Raw genomic sequence first — 20,752 nt, forward strand, 5'->3', positions numbered from 1 at the left:
ACACTTTCTAACAAAAAAATCATACCATTCAGGGCAACACAACAAAAATGGTGGTCAAAAGTTGAGCGAAAAATTCCCAAAAGGGACAAAAAAGTGCATGATTACCCGTAAGGGTTAATGTTATTTTTTTGGCTTTATGTTGGCTTAATTCTTAATTCAAGTAATAATTTATTCAACTTGTCTTGACTGTCAGACTCCTGCAGCACTTATAGTTTTGTTTTATTTATTCTGATTATTGTTGTGCAGTCATCCGTGTGGTTTACTGTTGACGCCGGTCTGTGTTGGTGTGGTTGTTTTCATCCGTGATTCGGCTACACTGTTGTCCACGACTAAATTCCCTCCGGGGACAACAAAGTTTATTCTGATTTAGTTTAAAAGCATTTATCAGTCGATACTGATGATATGTAAAAAAAATAATCCTCATCCCTAATTTAGATAAACCTTGACTGATAGTATTTCATTGGTATAGTAGTTTTATGGTTATTGTTTCTGAGGTGTGCATCTTTTCTTTGTAGTGTTTTTGCTCTTGTTGCGCTTTGTTAACTGATTACACCAGAGTTAACATTTTATATGATGACTTTATGCTAAACAAAACAAAAATAAGTTAAAAAAATGAAAAATTAGGTTTTAATTGGAGCTTTATTGATCTGATACTGACTGTATAGGCAAAATGTGATGTTGAGTGGTATAAAAGGAAATAATACTTGGAACTTGATGGGCTTCTGGAAGACAGAGGGGCCACCGGAGGACTTATACTCTGCCCGGAAACTGTTCTGAGCCACCACACTGTGGCTGATGGAGGGAATCTGTGGAGGCAACAAAGAATGGACCATGGTTAGTGAATTAGCCTTTACCTCAGAGTTTTTAACATCGGCGTCCAGAAGCTTTTTAACGTCTGCACTCACGGACAGAAAGGCGTGGACGATGTCTGCTTTGATTGAGCTGAGCGGCTTATCTCTAATCAGCACAAAGATCTGCTCCTCCTTCTCCAGGGTGATAAAGTTTCCAAACCAAGACCGCTTAGCCAGTCTGCACACAGGAGACAAAACGTCCAGTCACACATTTCATAAACACAAAAATGATTAATGATGGATAGAAGTTAGATGTACACTTCCAGCTAATCTACACCCCGTGTCATTAACATATGGAGACCCCCACATGCCTTGCATGTTTTAGAGGTGTCCATCTTTAACACACCTGACTCAAATGAATGGCTCGTTAGCAGGCTTGCAAAGAACTTGACAAGCAGGTCAATTAATCTGAATCAGGTGTACTGGAGTTGGAAAGAGCTAAAACATGCAGGGCAGTGGTCCCTGAGGACCAGGATTGAGAAACACTGTGCTACTGCAAACCTTTTTTTTTTACTTCTACAAACTTAACTCTGTGTTTTGATTGTTTGAAAATTGAAAAAACGACGAGATCCAGGCTTGTTTCAGCGTATTCGGAGAGGGCGACATTCAAGTGCAACTTCTGGTGTCATGCCGAAAAAACCAAATGAAGCCGTGGTATTTGAATAAGGTTTATTGAAAATGCATAGGTGTAGAGGATCTGCATGATCTATATTTAAATTAAATCATGTACAAAACCATGTACAAAATAGGGTGTCTGCGATGTTTATAACAGCACAATGTATAATTTAATATAGTCATTGTGTTCTACGTTTATGATGCCTTGGTGATCAAATGTTTGACCGTCACTTATTCTTAATACATACGCACTAGAGCAGAGGCCATTGTTCTTGTCCTTTAGGACGAAGGGTAGTAAATATGAACAGTATGCACAAGGGATGTGCATGTCTAGTTAACTAAAAGATTAGTCAGAACAACGCTCAAAGTCGATGGCCCTTTTTAAAAGTCAACGATTTGCTTGGAGGAGTTATGTCTCACTGTGCAGAGACATGCTGCTATTTACAGCACCTTGTTAAAAGAACAGCATGGCCCCTTTAAGAATGGTCGAGCTTAGGAGGAAGACAGAATTTTGTATGTCCTTTGAAGTGAACAAAAATGGTTCTTTGCCCAATAAAGGGTTAAACCAAAAATATATCTAGATTATTGCAAAGCCCCACCCCAAAAGTTCCCTTTATGTCAAAAGTACCTCCTCCCTACAAGGGCCGTTTTCAGAAATGAAGTATCTGCCTTGGAGCTGTGAATATTGATCTATATAAGACATGTACTTACTCTGGACTGGACTCTGGAGTCAAACTGGACATGTCTTCTGATGTAGGAACTGAAAAACGAACCACAGACAGACAGAGATGAAGGGAGGGAGGAGGGAAGAGAAAGGGGCAGTGAAACCTGATGACAGGCTTTAATTTAATTGTCCTAATTAGAGATTATCACAGCATCAGACTTTACTCAGCACAGCTGCAGGCTGGGACACGTGTTCTCTCCTCACTTATAAAAGGTGCTGTGCTAAATGCAGATGCTGAATCAGACCGCTCCGCTATGATCAAGCTTACGTGGCTTCATCCCTGAGCTGCATGGAAAAAAATCTCGACTCACCTTGCAGTTTGCGCCGATGAAAGCGCGGGGAACCCAGCAGGTTGTTTTTGAACGAGTTAAGCCTCGTTCTCCAGTGGGCGGAGCTTGAGGCAGCCAATCCGCCGCTGCCGCCAGGGCTGGAAGGCGGGGTCAGCGACAACGAAGCCCCACCGCCTCCATCCGCTCTGGAAGAAGATGATGAGGAAGAGGAGGAGGGAGGAGTGGTGGAGGAGGGGTGTTGGATATGGTGCACGGGTGTGCCCAGAGGGGTCGGCAGCGGTGAGCCCTGCGGCGTGACCTGCGACACAGGAGGAGGGGTGGCAGACGAGTTAGAGGACGAGTGGACATTCTTGGACTTGAAGACGGATGGAGAGGGGAAGTTAAAGAAGCGTGGGATGGGGGAGAGGATGGGGGAGGGGGAAGGGGAAGGAGAACGTGGAGTCTGGAGGGGGAGGGACTTCATGGAGTGGAGCTTGTTCCGTTCAGCGGGACCCTTTGAGGGAAGGGTCTGGGTTTTTGAGTCAGGTGTCGGACGGGTAGGCCGAGGGGTGGTGGCACTTCCTGGTTTGGGGTCTTTGGAGGAGGAAGCGGAGGTGGAGGTGACCTCTGATTGGTTGAAAGTGAAGACCGGACTCTGATGGCAGACAGAGAAAGATGGAAAAAAGGAGGGAAAGGGATGTGGACATATGAGACAGGAAGGAATGGTCATGAAATATGATTCATGGTCATGATTCATCAACAAGCCTTGATTAGAGGCACCAAATGGAAGATGGATTTGATGATTCTGTTGTCTGATTATGCTTCTGTTTTTCAGTCCCCTTCTTGCTCATGCTGGAAACCTACCCAGACTGTAGTATGAGGCAGCATGACGTGCCTCTTTCATGACAATATGATGGTATGATGGATAAGCATGACAAGCAGGGGCAGCCTCAGCCGACATTAACAGAAGAAAAAAAGTCACATCACCGGAAATTTGCTTCAATAACCAAACTGATATGAAATGCTGAAGCTGCAGATGACACATATATTACTAGGACTTAGGACACAACATGGCATGCTATGTTCTCAAATGGAAAAGATATCTACTACAGTATGGTCTGTAAACAAAAAAAATACTGTTCACATTTTAACAAAAATTCAATAGGTAATATAGTTTTGATTAACATATGGTGAACTAAATTTACTGTGAACACACAGATTATCTCTTAAATTCTAAATGTATAATATTTTTTTTCTTTATACAATATAAATGAAAGATGCCTGATTGATGCCTATTTATGAAATAGACCAGAAAACTGATAAAATTTGCCATTTTTCTTTAGCTAGCACACACAGTGACTTGAACTCAGACTATAACACTTTAAACTGATGAAAGAACACTTGACTTTTCAATTAAAAAACAAAAACTTGCATTTCCTTCATGTGTGGTTTGGCCACAGATCGTTGGTACTGTTTTTATCGGTCGAGTGAGCCACATGACTCCAGCCCCTGTACTGTATCACAAGGTGCGGTCTTTTGCATGACAACAGCATTTTGGAAATTTCAAACAGTAATAAGCTGCTTGTTTTTACACATGTATGACTTTGTGTGCGAGTAAGCTAGAAAACTGATCGAATTAGCTTTTCAAAGCAGACACAGCAACTGGAACACAGACAAGAACTAGGGATTACTTAATTTCACAATTATTTGTTGGTATGAAACATCCCGATTAGTTAATTGTAAAGATTCCTCATTATTGTCACTTTGCAATAATGTCTGAATCGTAACCATGGAACAAAAACAAAGTTATTTGATATATCAAATGGGTCATCCTGCCATCCTCTACATGTAAGACTTGAATACAGTCAGAAACTTCATTAATGAGGAGGATAAAGTGGTTTTTGGTGGATTAGGTTTACTGCTGTGGTAAGACACCTACATCCCCAAAATCAGCTTCTCTCGTAGAGATAATGCTAAATTCTAATTTTTACTTTGGCATTAGCAATAACTTTGTTGTTTAATACGAAAAAAGGATAAGGCATAATTTCACAGATTAACCTCTTGCCTTAATGTGTTAATTTTGGCAGCTCTATTAAAACTTGAAGACCTATGAGGAGTGTTTATGCTATTTTACACATTTATAGTGTAGTGGGGAATTCACGGTTGCAGAATAATAATGACAATAGTAAAATTGTGAATATTTCCTTGACAATAATCATACCAAGAAGATCTGTAATTGTGACATCCCGAACTACAAGACATCTAACTGATCAAAAACAGTGGACAGGCTATTTTTATGCAAACAAACAAACAAAAACTGCTAGCAGTTCCCTCATCAGCAGTTTGGCCAAAGATAGTTTTAGGGGTTGAGTGAGCAACTTCCTCTGTGACAAGATGTGTCCCTTTGCAATAAGGTTACAGCACATTTTGGAACTTTTGAATAAGAATAAGGCGTAAAGCAGTGTTTCTCAGTCCTGGTCCTCGGGGACCACTGCCCTGCATGTTTTAGAGGTGTCCATCTTTAACACACCTGACTCAAATGAATGTCTCGTTAGCAAGCTTGCAAAGAACTTGACAAGCAGTTCAGTTAATCTGAATTAGGTGTGCTGGAGCTGGAAAGAACTAAAACATGCAGGGCAGTGGTCCCTGAGGACCAGGATTGAGAAACGCTGGCGTAAAGGCATTTGATACCTTTTCTTTACATACTACTGAAATGCATGTGAGTAATCAAGATAAAATTAGCCTAGCATTAGCTCATACTAGCACTTACACCAACTTTAACTGCAACTACAATACAGCAAAATGATGGAAAAACACCTGACTGCCTATTTTTATTTATTTATTTTTTTAGTGCTGGGCAACGATTAAAATTTTTAATGGCGATTAATCACATGACAAGTTGCGATTAACCACGATTAATCGCAATGTTACGTGCAAAATGTCTCTTTTCTTTAAAAGAAGGCCAATGGCTATATAACAAAAATGGAGTAAATTTTTGGTTTACAAACACTACATCAGGGGTCTCCAACATGTGGCTACGGAGCTGCAAGTGGCTCTCTGCACCTTCCACAATGGCTCTAAATATGTGGCTAAAATATTTTTTAAATCTGTCTTTCCTGTCATTAGGTTGGAAACCAGGGACTTTTTTTTTCTTTTCCACAAATATCTACATCCCTTAATTCAAATTTTTTATTGTAAACACAAATAAAAATAGAGGTAAAGTAGTTCAACCACAAAAACTGAATTCTTACCCTGGGACTGCTAAGAGGACTGGAGGACAGACCCGTGGATGCTCCGCTGACGGAACGAGACCTTTGTAAGACAGAGAGGGACACATAAGCCAAACCAAAGTGACTCTCTTATGTCTCTTATTATTCCCACTTGCTATGGTGGTTTTAACTGATCACAGCCCAAATCGGGTCATACCTCTGACTGTGAGCACTTATATTCAGGGCTCTGCGAGGTGGGGTCGGAGACCCTTGGTCAGTGACACTGAGGACCTCTAAGCTCTTCCTTGCCGGACTACATCGGCCGTGACGTGTCAGCATCGGCGAGTCCACACGCTTCCTGGGTGGGTCTTTAAAGAGACGGAGAGGGGTTAAAAGTTTTAATTAAACAAAATAAACAAAATGGCTAGTTTTCTCACCAGCGTCATTTCTGGGTGGCAGGTCCTCATCCTCACAGCTGGGGTATCGCTCCTTCCTGTCCAACAGGAGGTAGTAGATCATTTTCTCCTGGTTGTCCCTGTAGGCAAACATCAAATTAGACATATGACAAAGATAAGAGAGAGGCAGATGAAAGCTTTGTGTTTTTATTACATAACAAGATGGGATTATTTTCATTTTTCTTGAAATACTTCAGTTAAACTTGAAACATTATTACTATGGATGTGCCTGACTAAATGACTACTCGATTAGTCGAAAAGATCAATGGCTTTTTAAAAATTCAAAAGCTTTTTTAAAAGTCAACATTTTTTTTTGGGAAGGAGTTATGTATCAATACGCTGAGACATAGGGATGTTTACAGTGCTGTGTTAAAAGAACAGTGTGGCCCCTTTAACAATGGCCGACGCACAGCACAAGAGTCAGAGCGGGAGTGGGGTACAAAGTCAGAGCAGATAAAGTCGCTGTGAGAAACTGCCTGTTTAGCTGTGAATGTTTTGCTACAAGCTTTACCAATAAACATCACACAGTTCTTCTAGTTCCAGCACAGTTTCTGCTTCACCACTGCTGAATAAGGTGAAGTGATCTAACCATGACGCTAGATGCAGCTAGGTAAAGGCTGCAGGTTCACTCAGGAGTAATAGTCAGGAGTAATAGCCTCTCTTCCGCCCCTCCCAACCTCAGTGTGGAGGTGGAAAGTTTAGGAGCTGTTTCTGTTGGAGTTTTCACAGATAGTGAAAAGAAAATGTTGCCTCAAGGAGCAAAACGACCAGACAGAAAGACAGGGAAAGAACTGGTTTTGTTGTTGCTGAATGCTCCTGTGGGCGTGGAGTTTAGCCTACGTAACATACAACACCACATATATATATATATATATATATATATATATAGTCAATCCAGGTGTTGTCCTGAAGTCTCCCTGACCCACTTTCTCATCTAACTGCTGAACAATAAAGAACAGTAGAGCCCACTCAATATTAAAAATATATCATTGTAAAAACATTTGTTTATGGAACACACGTAATGTCACAATGACGTCATGATGATGTCACAACTACTTGATTTTGAAAGGCCCGACTAGTCGACTTCAAAACTCACCTAAAAACCTTGACTTTAATTTTGATTTATTTGCCATATTGGAGATACGCAAAATGAAAAATGCAGTCATTTTGAGCTTGATCAAATCTTTAATTAAAAACAAAAAACATAATTTAGGTGGTGACATACTAGTTTCATGCATCTATAGAGTGACATGTGCAGATATGTGAGTTTTTCTTGAGCATATTGAAAAGATATTCGCATATAGTAACCATAGAGACATTTTTATATTTGGTGAATTCAGTATTGACTAATTTCAAAGAAAGTCGCATAAACCTACAAGAACAAATTTGTGGATACCATGTAAAGTTTGTCATTTTACCTATTAATCACACGCCCCACAAGGCTAACTGCACATTGGCCTACTCTAATTGATTGTATTTTCAGAAATGCTCTAAACAATATGTCAAGTGGCATATTGATTAATGACATTAGTGACCACTTGCCAGTCTTTACACTGTTTGATATAGAGCAAATAAGTATGAGAAATAATGGTGACATAATGGTAAAGAATGTAAGAGTAAGTTCTAAGCACTCAGTAAATGCTTTCAAGCTGATCACAATTGGAATAATGTTCTTTGAGAACAAGATATTAATAATGTGCCTAAAATTTCATTAACATTAATTAAATGATGCAATGTCCAGTGACACTAAAGTTCTAATTTTTCCAGACTATGATTCAAAATTATGCCAAACTCACATACATGGAGAACATAGTTAATGCATTCAATAAATACAGTGAGGAAATTTAAAAAAACAGTCACAATAGACAACAATGAAGGCTCCAAACATGAAAATTAAATTAAATTATTATAATAGTTACTGCATGGAAAGTATAAGAAACCACTGACTGAAATGATGTTGACACGAATATAATTTAAAAAGTAATACACAATATAGCTACGCCTTGGACACATATATGTAATTTATTTGTTTTACTGGGGAATTTCCCAACCTTGTGAAAATTTCCAAGGTTGTTCCAATTTATAAAACTGGGGATAGTCATCAATTCACTGATAACAGACCAATTTCTATACTTCTTTAACTATCCAAGATTTGGGGAAAATCACGTAAAAACAATCTTTCTTCTATTTTCATAACTTGAAAATAGATAAAATAAGATAAAATAGATAACACATATAGAAAAATCTCTTTCAAATTAAAGTGTTGTAAAAAAGGTAACATAGAAAACATGTATATAACAAAAGAAAGGAAAAATATCAAAAAGCTTAACATGATAATAAACAAAACTATGTGAAAATGAGCCACAGAGCTAATGAACTCTGCACACTTAGGTAACAATGCTTTGCTACTTTTGACATTTTGTTATTACAGGGTTTATCTGTACAATTCAGAATGGCTGGAAGGTATTTAGTTTTCCAATTACAGGGTATAATCTGGATATTTTAATGATGCTACCTGCTGTCGCTGCAATGTCATTTTAGCACAATGGCCGCAATAGAAAGTACATTTGACACTCAGTATGTAGTTGGTTGACAATAGATTAACTTTGTTTAATAAAAAGGTCGGAAATGGAAGAGAACCTTTATTCAAAACTTTAGTCAAGAAGAAATAAGCTAACCTGAAAGCTAACCTGAAAACTCCTGCACTTAATAAACATTAAAAATAATTTGTCTTACAAGTTCACTATCAGAAATTAAATATGCCCTAAAACAGATGTGTAGATATAATCCTGCTTTCCTTAAAGTTTGGAATTAGCTGCATTAAACTCTGTCAAGAGAGAGGCCTTGTGTTTAGTTAGCATAGCAACAACAATGTTAATTAGCAAGTTTTCTTTATTTTGTTATTCTCACTTCAATCTCATAGACATTTTTTGTCACAAAACATTCTTGATTGTCACTTAGTATTTATGATTAATTACAGCTATGAAAAGAAGCGTCTTATTAGCTTGAAGTCCATCACACAATGAATTTAATATGTGTGTGTCTGATCATCAGACATTTTGTGTAACATTTAATGGAAAAGTGCCATTGGAGCAACCATTCTTATGTTAAATACAGACATTTATTTCAGTGCTGATAAGAAGAAATTGAGAAAGAAAGAAAGAAAATAGAGAAAATGATATAGTTGCTCTTGCCCTGATAGCAAGATATGTTTGGCCCAAATGTGCATTTTTGTTTTGCCCAAAGTTGGTCTTGACTCTTGGCGTTGACTAAATCTGAGTGTGGCTGCCAAAACTCACACATGACCATCACTAGAACAATACCATAAGGAAGACTTCCTGCATTAGGGCCACTTCTGGCTCACACAGAACTTGCCAATGCCAAAATGTGCCCATATGCAGCCCAAACACGTTTGCTTTCTGGAAGTTAATAGTGTGGATAATTGGCTTGCCACAATGGGACAAACAGCAACTGTTTCTATCTTAGTATGCATGCCAGCATACTTACAAAGCATGTATTTACAAACTACATATTGGCCTCTGTGGAACCTGCCATGCTATAAAGTGTGTATTAAAACTCTTAGCTGGGAAACACAAGCGCAACATAAGTTTTTGTAGACATCTATGTCATCATGTTTGGCTCTCACAGATGGAGTGCTACGTCAAGGTGGGAATGTTGGATGGGGTTTGCATTTACTCACTCCTCACTTGTTAGGTCCTGTGTGAGTTTCACCCTGTCTCTGAAGCACCCTAAAGAGTACATGCTTTCCAGGACATCTGGGTCTAACTCTGTTAAGGACAGGATCCTCTTCACATAGACACAGCGAGGCGGAGGTTGCTCTGGGCAAGGCTCGTTACGACCACCCCTGTCAGGAAAAAAGCATTGGGTTGTTAGAAACCTCACATGGTTTATAGCAAGTCAAAGGACAGGTAAAGCACTGTACTGATTTTTATTTGCAATAGTGCAGTTGTTTAAATTACTTTTCTATATTCAGATTATTATTTTAATCATGAGTGCATCTGTATCAGGCTGGAATTTTCCTAGCAGTATCTGTCACAGTTATTAATTATCAATATACTGGATTAAGCACCATATATCCATAACTCATACCATTTAAGCAAAGATAAATATCTTATTTTATCTGACACAAATCCAAGAATCAAGGTTATTAACTGTAAGTATCATTCTGAATTTGCAATTTTCACTCATCTACAAACTGTAAAAATGAAAATGTATAAATTGATTAAAAGTCTCAGTTTTGCTTTGCATGATCCATATCGTCATGCTGGGAGCTTTGGGTCTGTTTTGTCTCTGTTCTGCCACTTTGATGGCAGAAGACAGAAAGATAAATTCCCAAAATAGATGACAGGAGTCATTCACAAAGTTGAAGTTATTGAACCTAATATGTTACACAAGTATAATATGCGTTTGAAGTTAGTTTATTCTAAGATGTTTTAGAGGGAATTAGGAAATGTATTGCAGCTTTGAAACTGATAGGAATCTTCAATGAAATATAAAAAATTGGTTACGAAGGGGGGCCTGTGGGGTGAGAAAGGGAAAAAGCAAAGGAAACCAAAGGGTAGATGTACTTACTGGTACCACTGGTGCTTCTGTATTGCTTCTAGCTGTAATTAAAGACAGTAGACTGGATTACAACACTGCTCAGTATATGCTTTCTAAACTAACCCTACTATCATGCATGGTAAGATATCTGAGCACTACTTTCTGTTTAAAGGACACGACCTAAATAGATATTGTATTTTTAGAGGACTCAAAGTTCAAAGTTAGTGCCACATCATCCTTGTAATGCTAAATTTAATTCCTGTTATCCATACATATGTTTGGAAATGATTAACCCCTTGATGCAAATTTGTGACAAACTCCTTTTGTTTTGTTTTTTGTTAGTTTTTATTTATATTTCTTTATATTTATTGATTTAATAAATGTATTTTTATTAATTTGCTATTATTTATGCATTCATCTTTTAGATTATTAATCTATTTAATATTTAAGTGCAGTTTATGTTATTCCAGTTTTTCTTTATCATTATTTTTTTTTTTTTCCTATTCATTTTGCTTTTACAAAATTGTAAATAAATGCAGGTGTAAAAGGGTTAGATATGTTTCAAGAATTAGCCAGATTTGTCAAGCACTTCAATATGTACATTTAAGACCAAACACCTAAAAAAAACTAAATAAACTTAGTAAAAAACAAAAGTAAGAAAATATTTGTGTGGTGGATTATTTCTTAGTGGGCACAAAACTTTTATAGCACTGGTATCATTTATTTCCTTTTTAAATGGAGACACATTTATGAGGAAATTGTTTTTGTAGGATGAGCAGAAAAGTTGAGTATGTAGGTTTTACCCATGAAAAACATGAGATAACAGAAGTTTAAAGTGAGTCAAAAGGAGAATGCAGAGAAGTCGAGAAGATTTAGTAAGTTTTTAATGGGTAGAACCCACATACTTAACTCTGCTGCTCATTCCACAAATTAATTTTCTTCACAAATGTGGCTCTGTTTAAAAAGGGAAATAAACAGGCTTCCTAAGTGACCCAATGATTTTTTGTGCATTTTAGCTTGCTAGCTTGTCCCACAAAGCAGGTAACTGTAGGCTTGTTTTCATGACCTCCAGGAAAAGTTTTCCCTGCAGCTGTCCTACATCCCCTCATACATTATGCAGCCTGCATTAGAACTGCATCCAGGGGAAACCATTGCATCATTAGAGCACACTATCTCTTGGGATTGGAGTAATGGAGCAGCTGCAGTTCTGCAAGCATGAAAAAAGTGGGCCGGCTAACACTATATTTGTACATCTGGTAAAGGAATTAGCAAGCTGCTCAATGAAAAGAGAGCTTTTCATTTGTTAGCTTACAACCAATTTTCTGTTGTATAACAGAATGTAGATAATATGTGGATTTACAGGGCTAGTAATATACTGTTATAAAATCTGTCACTTTATGCAGTGGCTTGTATCTGTGAAGGCAAGCAACAAACAGGCAGGCAGAGAGAGAGAGAGAGAGAGAGAGAGAGAGAGAGAGAGAGAGAGAGAGAGAAAGAGAAAGAAAGAGACTGTCTGACCTGGTTTCAGGCTCCATTAATCAACAGCTCATCAGACAAACTCACAGCTTTGATTAAATCTGTGCTGTTGTGGCTGGATGACTAACAAGACTTCTCTCTCTCTGCCTTTATTTTACAGGCCCATCTGAAACACATCATCACAAATGTCTTTGCCTTTTAAGCAAAAATTAATTTCCACCCTACATAATTATTTTATTCCTCATGTCACCCTACTCACTCAGTCATCCATTTGTTCACTCCCCTCTCATTCTTCATGCTTTCCCCATTACTCTCTGAACTGATACAATTAATCCTATCATATTTAAATCATACAGTTTCTGAGACCATTTGCATCACTTTATGGTAAAAACTTGGCTCAAAACCCTTTTGGACACAATCTGATACTTGTCTTCTGCCCCCTGGTGGAAAAAAATAACACAATAATTTACTACAATAACTTTTACATAAAAAACAGTAATAAATGGTAAATATATAAATATTATCTTTGTTATTTATTTTTTAATATGTTTGTTAAAGGGCTAAACAGAGATGTTCAGATTAAAAGTATCAAGATGGAAGTCTGTTCTCCAGGTGAAAAGGTGGACAGATCCTTGTTTCCTCTTTACCTGGGGGCATTCTTGTCATCAGAGACTCTGCTTCTGCCTTTCAGCAGTACCTTAGGCCCATCCCATTTCTATGTTCTTTCAGTGCTTCTTTTTGTCTCGCCTTCTTCCTCCCTCTGAATGGTCTCGTGTCAGGTTTCATTTCTGTCCCATCTTAAAGCCAAGCCTGAGGCTGAGTTTTTTCTTTCCTCTTCCTCCAACCTTTTAAACTTTCAAACTGAGCAAACTCATGAAGAAGGCTGACTCTGTGCTGGAGACTCTACAGCTGATTGCAGAAGGATGAATGTTATGTTACTATGCTGTTCAGTATAATGGACAGCTCTGAAAACCCTCTACATCAGCCTTTCCCAAACAGGGGGTCCCAGCCCCCATGGGGATCCCAAGATAGTTTCAGGGGTTGCCAGATCATTTTAAGAAAAAAAAAAAAAGAAAAAAAACCTGCATTTATCAAATAAATTTGGTATTTCTTTTATTAAAGCTGTCAAAAGTAACAGGTTAATGCAAAGAAATTCATATGTGAATTTAACGCATTAAGCTATTATTCATGCCATAGAGAAAATCCAAATTTGGCATTATTGCAGTGAGAGAAGTTGATTTTGGGAATGTTGGTGTATTGTCACAGCGTTCATCCACCAAAAATCACGTTATCCTCCTTATTTATCAAGTGTCTTATGATAATTCAGGCCTTACATTTAGAATTTTTATCAATGAGTGTCCAATGCTAAAAATGTAGCATTATTTTGGATGCTACTCGAAATATCCAAATTTAGTCCCATCTCAATGAAAAAAGCAGACTTTTGGCATACTGGAGTTTTGTCACAGTTGTTAACATAATACACCAAAAACCACTTTATCCTCCTCATTTATGAAGGGTTAGGATCACGAACACTAATTTATGTAATCATGGGGGTTATGGCTCAAAAAACTTAGGAACCACTGCTCTGCACTACATAGTTATTTAACAATGGAGTGTGTTCAACCAGAGGCTTCTTCAGTTTTATTACAATAAGGACAGGAGGTCATTTTCAATCACAGCATTAACTTAGTGCTATAGCCTACTCATGAAGCCATCTCTAATTCCTCTAATTTCTATTTATTTTTGGGAATTACTGTGTTTCATGAATCGATCTAATTTGCCCAGTACTTTAAAATTAAGACCAAACGCCCGAATAACAAAATACATCCTAGCACCAGCTACCCTTTAACCAAACAACAACTCTCCATTGATGAGAATATGTATTTATACCTGTTTTCTCACATCTTTAGGAATGTTTGTTTTTGGTGTATTTTAACAAATTAGGGGTGAAGAAGGCTGACACTGTGCTTTGGGACTGCTCAGAAAACTCTAGAGCTAACTGTAGAAGGATAAATGTTGGATAATCTGTTCAGCAACACTGCAAATGCTACATACACTATGCTACATAGTTGTTAAACAATGTAGTGTGTCAGCCAGAGGCTTTTTTAGTTCCACTACAACTAAAAAACCAGAACAGGAGGTCATGAACTTTATTAAGTGTACATTCTTATTTTAAAAATTTGTTTATTAGTCTTATTTGAAGAACCATCCTTTTATGTTGAAGCAAAAATATTTCCCATTTAGGTTTAAAAAGGTATTAAATTGTTATGCAGACAGTCTAGAATAAGCAGAACTTCATCTGGATGCTTGAGAATTATTAAGAAAATAGTGAAAAGTACATTTCCCTTATGTCTAGGCTGTAGCAATTTGCCCCATTAAGATGATGCAAAAGATTGTATTAGTTATATCTTGTTAGCTAATTTGATTTAAAAAAAAGTGAATGAATTTATACTTTTTAATGTTTGAAGCTGACTGGCTTTTAAAGTTAGTGCCCTTTAGGGAATAATTATTTTTGTCTTGTAGTGTAGTAGTAGTTAGTATTTAGGAAAAATGTGACTGGACAAACAAGCTAATGTTGGCTCAAATGCTAACAGCCTTTTTAGCCTCCTAGCTTGTGTATTTGTTTTTCAAGTGGGCCATAACATGTTGGTACAGTAAAGAGTAAAGATGTGAAGACTACTTATTGTGTTTGGACAAATACTGTAAAGAGGTGTCCATGTACTGGAGTTTAAAACACCCTGAAACACAGTGAAAAGCAGGACATTAGCACACAGCGCACTTATTTGCAGTGTTGTGATAGCACTGTGTGAATTCCTATGTCAAAGAGCAACAGACTTCAAACTAGTTGGCTTGACATGCTAATTACTGCAATTTAATTAGCATGCCAAGCTAACTAGACTGGAGAGAACCACAAGAATTCAAACCAACAGATTAAAAATTTCCTTTGTTCCTCGTGCAACAGCATTTTTAAATAGCTACAGGTGATATTTCCTATTTATTTTTATGATTTTATTGAGTGATCATATTTTGTATAGTGTTTTATCTTTTCTTTTAGTGGTTTTATTTGTAGTTTGCAGATCATTTTGGGTAGGTTTTATTTTTATTATTAATTTTAGTGGTTTTTATTTCCTCATTGGATTCTGTTGGTGATTTTATTGCATTGTCATGTGTGGTGCATGTGAGTGGATTCATTGTTGATGCTGTAATGTCTTGAGGACCTGTCAGTAAACAAAGTTTCCCTTTGGGGAAAATAAAATTACTTGCACTTCTATGTGTTTTTCATAATTTTGCTTTTGAAGCTTTGGACAAATTATGACAATTCATATGTTAGTTGTCAAATTCACACCATCACAACTACATCTCCTGCAAATGTAGACTTTCTTAAATATGTTTTATCCTGCTGACTTGCTACGCCACTGCTCCTTTTCTTCTTTTACTTCAGACACAGTTGGATATTGATCATTTTAGAAGGTTTCTGCAATCGTGCATGACAATGTCCTAACATTTCTGTAAGATACACATGTTTTATCATCTCTGTGATGGACAAGAAACAGGCATCCAAAAAGAGCTCATTGACTTTTGCTTTAAAACTATGTTTCACTCATGTAACAACTACTTTTTCTGTATTTATTCGCCATTTCAAACTGTACTGTAGCTATATACAGTATTGCTTCTTGTCTATGGCAGGCCAGTCATTCATAGCAAACAAAAGGTTAAATTTTGTACTAACTTACTTATTTTCTTCTCATCCTCACACAATCTTTCCTTTCTTACCGTGAGTCTCTTGTCAGGATTGACTTCTATCATTCCTTTAAGCAAAGCTTGGCAGTCAGGAGGTATAAAGTGGGGCATGTGGAAAACTCCGCTTTTCACCTTCTCCAGAAGCTGCCTCAGATTGTCATGGTCAAAGGGCAAGGCACCCTGTCAGGGGACAGAAAAGGGGGAAAAAACAAAGAGATGACACGATACAGGTGATTTTATCTGCCAGATGTCTGAAGCATGTAGATCTAGTGATCAACATGGAGGTAGTAAATGGACCTTGTAGTGTTTTTTTCTTGTTTTTGTTTGTTAATGTTCTTTGTCTGATCCATCTCCATCATGGAAAAGAAGATTTCCCTTAGTGCTTTGCCTGTTATCATATTTGGTGGATATGTCTAACTTTCTGAGGAGTTTGTCATCTGCTGACTTCTCCAGTGCACCACAAGTTCAAATTATTGTTTGACATCTCAAATTTTAGTTTGGTCACAGATGGATAATTATTACATTAGACACATAAATGTACCGTATATCCCACAGAAACAGTAGTGATATTCTTTTTTACTCCCACAGATCAATATATGCAGCATTTTTGACAAAATATCAGCAAGACATAGACATCTGGATGTACTGTCATGACTAACAATCAGTGGAAAAGAGCCTTCAACTATCATGGCACAATTTGTCCAAGTAAAAAAAAGAAAAATGATAAAAATGACCAGTGACAAACAAAAATTAGATGCACAAACAAAGAAAGACAAATAAAAATGAAAACTTTAGGTTCTTACCACAAGAAGAGCAAAAAGGATGACTCCACAACTCCAAACATCGGCCCTGCGACCATCATATTTCTCTCCCTGAAACACAAATGTACAGCAGTGCAGCATTAGCCATGCTGACACACATCCGTAAATACACACTGAGTGAAGTAACTCACCCTTATGACCTCTGGGCAAGCATAATGGGGAGATCTGTGAAGAAGGGACGAGAAAGAGAGATGTAATACACTGAAAACAACCTGAGAGCACAAAATCAGACTGAACTGCCTGCTAATCCGCAGAGAATTCAAATCAGGTGAATCCAGCTGAAAGCCACAATCCCTTCCTAATTTTATCTTCTAAATGTTCCTCCTGAGAGGCAGATAGTTAAAAAACTTAAGGTTTAAATGAAAACTTACAGTAGTTCTGTAAAACAACAACTAAACTTTGCCCGGATGCTAACAATGTTCTGCTAACAGCTAACAATCTTATCTTATTTTTAAAATGCTAACACAGCATGTACAACATGTATGGAACTCCACTGCTATAAAGATGCAGATAAAGATAAATATGAGGATAATTCAGTCTTAAATAACTGACTAAACCCAGAACTCACCCACAGCTGGTTTCCAGCAGACTGTCCCCGACTTGTAGCGAGGCCATGCCAAAGTCTGCTACCCTTATGTTATTCTTCTCATCCAGGAGAAGATTCTCTGGCTTTAGGTCTCTGTGACTAGACAAACATGGACTTTTTAATTGATGACACACACTTTAATATTAGTAAGGGAGGGTATGATTCAAAGCTGTTTCACTTTTAAAATCTACATTAAAAAATGGAAACAAGTCATTTTAATATAACTTCATTTGTGTGACAAAGATACTAATTTATTCACAGATGGTAGTTTAACATTAATTGATGTATGTTTAGCTTCTGAAATAAAAACTAATTAAATTGACAGTTTCTTTAAGGGAAAAAACAAACAAAAAACACAGAGCTTCATATCGCATCTGGGTTCAAAGAGACGTTTCCCCAGCGTGATGTTCAGGACCAAAAACAGGGAAAATGATGCTGCACAAATAATCCTCAGCTGTGACCAGAATCATGGCATGGGCTGTGCAAAGTCTTCAACTTCACCACTGTAGGTAGTTCGTGTCATTTTTGTCCCAATATTGTGTTAACTGAACTACGATTTCAGAGGAAATATTAATAACGAGGTCTACATGATTTAGCTTTTATCTGTTGTCCCTGTAGAGAACATAAATGATGATAAATTAACATGTGAAGCAAAGAGCCTTGTTGTTTTTGATCTCTTAGGACCATGAAGGAAAGGATGTACTTTGATGGCTTGTAATTGTTCATCAAACTGCTCTAAAAATGACCCACAGTTCTGTTTTGAACTGGAACAAGATTTAGAGATTTTTAGTGCTAGTAATGGTTGTTATTGCACAGGACCATAGTGCATTCAGTTTTTCAGAATTAACAAGAAGTATTTAAAAATGAATTTTCCTAAATGAGGTATTTTTGAACAGGGACATCCACCATGATGAACAGGAGGTACCTGCACTACTGAGCACTGCTCCTTTAGGAACCCTCATTTTTCACAAAAGCTCCTTTATAGCAGTAGGTACAAATGAAGAGAAAGGCTGAAAATATGCTTGCTTTTAATTACGCATGATGCATGTTTATCATGGCTGTCTCTGGTATTTTGTGCACATCTTCAGTAATTATGCCTACGCGTTTAAAAGCTGCAATATTCAAGTAACCTGTAGGGGGCAGTGTAGGGGCCAATTTGACTAGATGGAAGATCACAGGGTCGATAGGTGGTGAAAATGAGAAAGTTTTGAGCAGAATTCAGAGAATGGATGTTTTAGAGGCCTTACTTACTAAAACTATTGTTTTATTTACACCCCCAAAATTCAGCAACTCTATCTGGTCTGAGGTCTCGAATGTGCCCCCTAGTGGAATCCTCTGGTAACAAAAGTAGTACAAGCAGGAATGTGAACAATTACGCCCAAGACAGAGCCAGCTGTCTACGCCAACACAAGGTTAAAAAGCTAGCCTAAGAAAGATGACAATTTCACACTTTGTTCTGAGAGAAAACGTCAACCCTGTGCTGAATTTATGTCCTAATTCTGACCATTTTGCTAGATTAAAAAGTTATAAAATGTTGGTGCACAAGGCTCGGAATGGTTCTGGTCCAGATTATATCTGCTTTGCTGACACCATATGAGCCACTCCTAATGTCTGGAACAAGCTACCAAAAAAGCTGAAGTCTGATCCAGACCTTTTTTTTTTTAAATCATGTCTGAAAACTCTTAAGTTGCCGCTGCCCAGAGTTTTGTTGTATATTTTCTCACATACTGTATGAACATTGACAGTGATGATGATGTTTATCCTGTATGTCTATATGTATCATATTTGTTTGTTTGTATCATATGCTCTGTATGTATTGTTTCTATTTCAGCTTGTTTTGTTTCTATTTCTTTTGTTCTTTTTACTTTAATTCTTCTATTTTTAATGTACTTTTCAATGTTTCTTTTGCACCTTGCTTTTAATGTTTTAAGTGAAGCAGTTAGTTGTCTTGTACATGAAATGTGTTATACAAATAAGACTTAAAAACTTGAAATGATACAACAAAAGTTATGAATGATGCCTGAAAAGTGCTGAAAAAGAGGTCCGGAGACTGCAGGTGTGGTTTTCAACCTCTGGTGCTGCAGAAATGTGAGTAACGGTCAGTTCTTACTACACTGTTTAGTTGTAGATCTACTGTAAAAGGATAAATAAAAAAGCTCCTAAATGACATTTATTTGGCTCATTCTTTATTTCCTGCTGATGACAGCATGATTGCTGAAATTACTTTTCACTGAAAAATAAACTACATTTTAAAAACTAAACCTTTTTTTTCTGGGAATTTTCTTTCCAAGTGAATGCAATACATGCCATTTGGACGACATGCACTTACTGCAGCTGTATTATTTTAGCCAACGTGGTTGCTATATATTAACTATTACTATTCCTATTACATCCAACATTTATTCTAGACACATGCATGCAACTGTACGTGTTAAAACAAGTTTGAAACATGATGTTAGCCAAATACCAAAAATGCAAACACTGCAATCTGTCATCAAAATGAAGAGATGTTTGAGCTGATTTGATATGAAGCAAATAATTTTTAAAGGTTTTAATTACAAAATCCTAGGTAGATTGCCCATTCCCCCAAAAAAGTCACACACCGGACCTCCTTTAGCTTTGACTCCAGCAGCTGATTCCAGATTTGTTTCCATCCAGTGTTGCATTAATCTTTCACCAAGATCTTGTATTGATGATGGGAGAGTCCGACCTCTGAACAAAGCCTTCTCCAGCACATCTCAAAGATTCTCAATGGGGTTCAGGTCTGGACTCTGTGGTGGCCGATCCATGCGTGAAAATGATGTCTCCTGTTCCCTGAACCACTCTGTCACAATCTGAACCAAATGAATTCTGGCATTGTCATCTTGGAATATGGCTCTGCTTTCAGGGAAGATGGAGTAACCTGCTCATTCAGTGTGTCCATGTAAGTCAGCTTTGGACACATAATGTTGCTGGACCTATACCTGACCAACTGCAGCAACCCCAGATTATAGACTGCCCCCACAGGCTTGTACAGTAGCACTAGGCATGATGGCTGCATCACATTTATCTGCCTCTCTTCTTACCCTGATGCTCCCATCATTCTGGAACAGGGTAAATCTGGACTCATCAGACCACATGACCTTCTTGCATTGCTCCAGAGTCCAATGTTCATGCTACCAAGAAAATTTAAGCCTTTGCCTCATAGATTAGTGGTTTCCTTGAGGCTACACAGCTGTTGAGTCCCAATCCCTTGACTTTCCTTCACATTGTTCATGTGGAAATGTACTTAATTTTATTATTAAAGCCCTGCGTTTTACTGTTGTTTTTCTTCAGTCTGATTTTATCAAATCTTTAAGTGTTCACCACCATTTAGGATGGTTTTCCATCCACATTTCTCCCTGGAATACGATGATTCCACACTATCCTTCCGGTTTTTAATAATGCGTTGGACAGCTCTTAA

At 37.5% G+C, this 20,752-nt stretch overlaps 1 protein-coding gene across 1 annotated transcript in view; it reads right to left on the reverse strand.

The window, feature by feature from the left end:
- brsk1b (BR serine/threonine kinase 1b) overlaps nt 1-20,752 on the reverse strand; it is a 39,418-nt gene that overhangs the window by 8,786 nt on the left and 9,880 nt on the right. Inside the window, exons 5-17 of the mRNA XM_042011606.1 lie at nt 17,293-17,409; nt 16,856-16,889; nt 16,707-16,775; nt 15,937-16,083; nt 10,717-10,748; nt 9,824-9,988; nt 6,106-6,203; nt 5,886-6,036; nt 5,711-5,771; nt 2,502-3,114; nt 2,178-2,226; nt 906-1,029; nt 705-806 (exon numbers count right to left, since the gene is read on the reverse strand). Coding sequence (XP_041867540.1) covers nt 705-806; nt 906-1,029; nt 2,178-2,226; nt 2,502-3,114; nt 5,711-5,771; nt 5,886-6,036; nt 6,106-6,203; nt 9,824-9,988; nt 10,717-10,748; nt 15,937-16,083; nt 16,707-16,775; nt 16,856-16,889; nt 17,293-17,409 — 1,762 coding nt within the window. The remainder of the gene's footprint in view (nt 1-704; nt 807-905; nt 1,030-2,177; nt 2,227-2,501; nt 3,115-5,710; nt 5,772-5,885; nt 6,037-6,105; nt 6,204-9,823; nt 9,989-10,716; nt 10,749-15,936; nt 16,084-16,706; nt 16,776-16,855; nt 16,890-17,292; nt 17,410-20,752) is intronic.

Source organism: Melanotaenia boesemani, chromosome 2 (genome assembly GCF_017639745.1).
Source record: "Melanotaenia boesemani isolate fMelBoe1 chromosome 2, fMelBoe1.pri, whole genome shotgun sequence".
Taxonomy (NCBI): Eukaryota; Metazoa; Chordata; class Actinopteri; order Atheriniformes; family Melanotaeniidae; genus Melanotaenia; species Melanotaenia boesemani.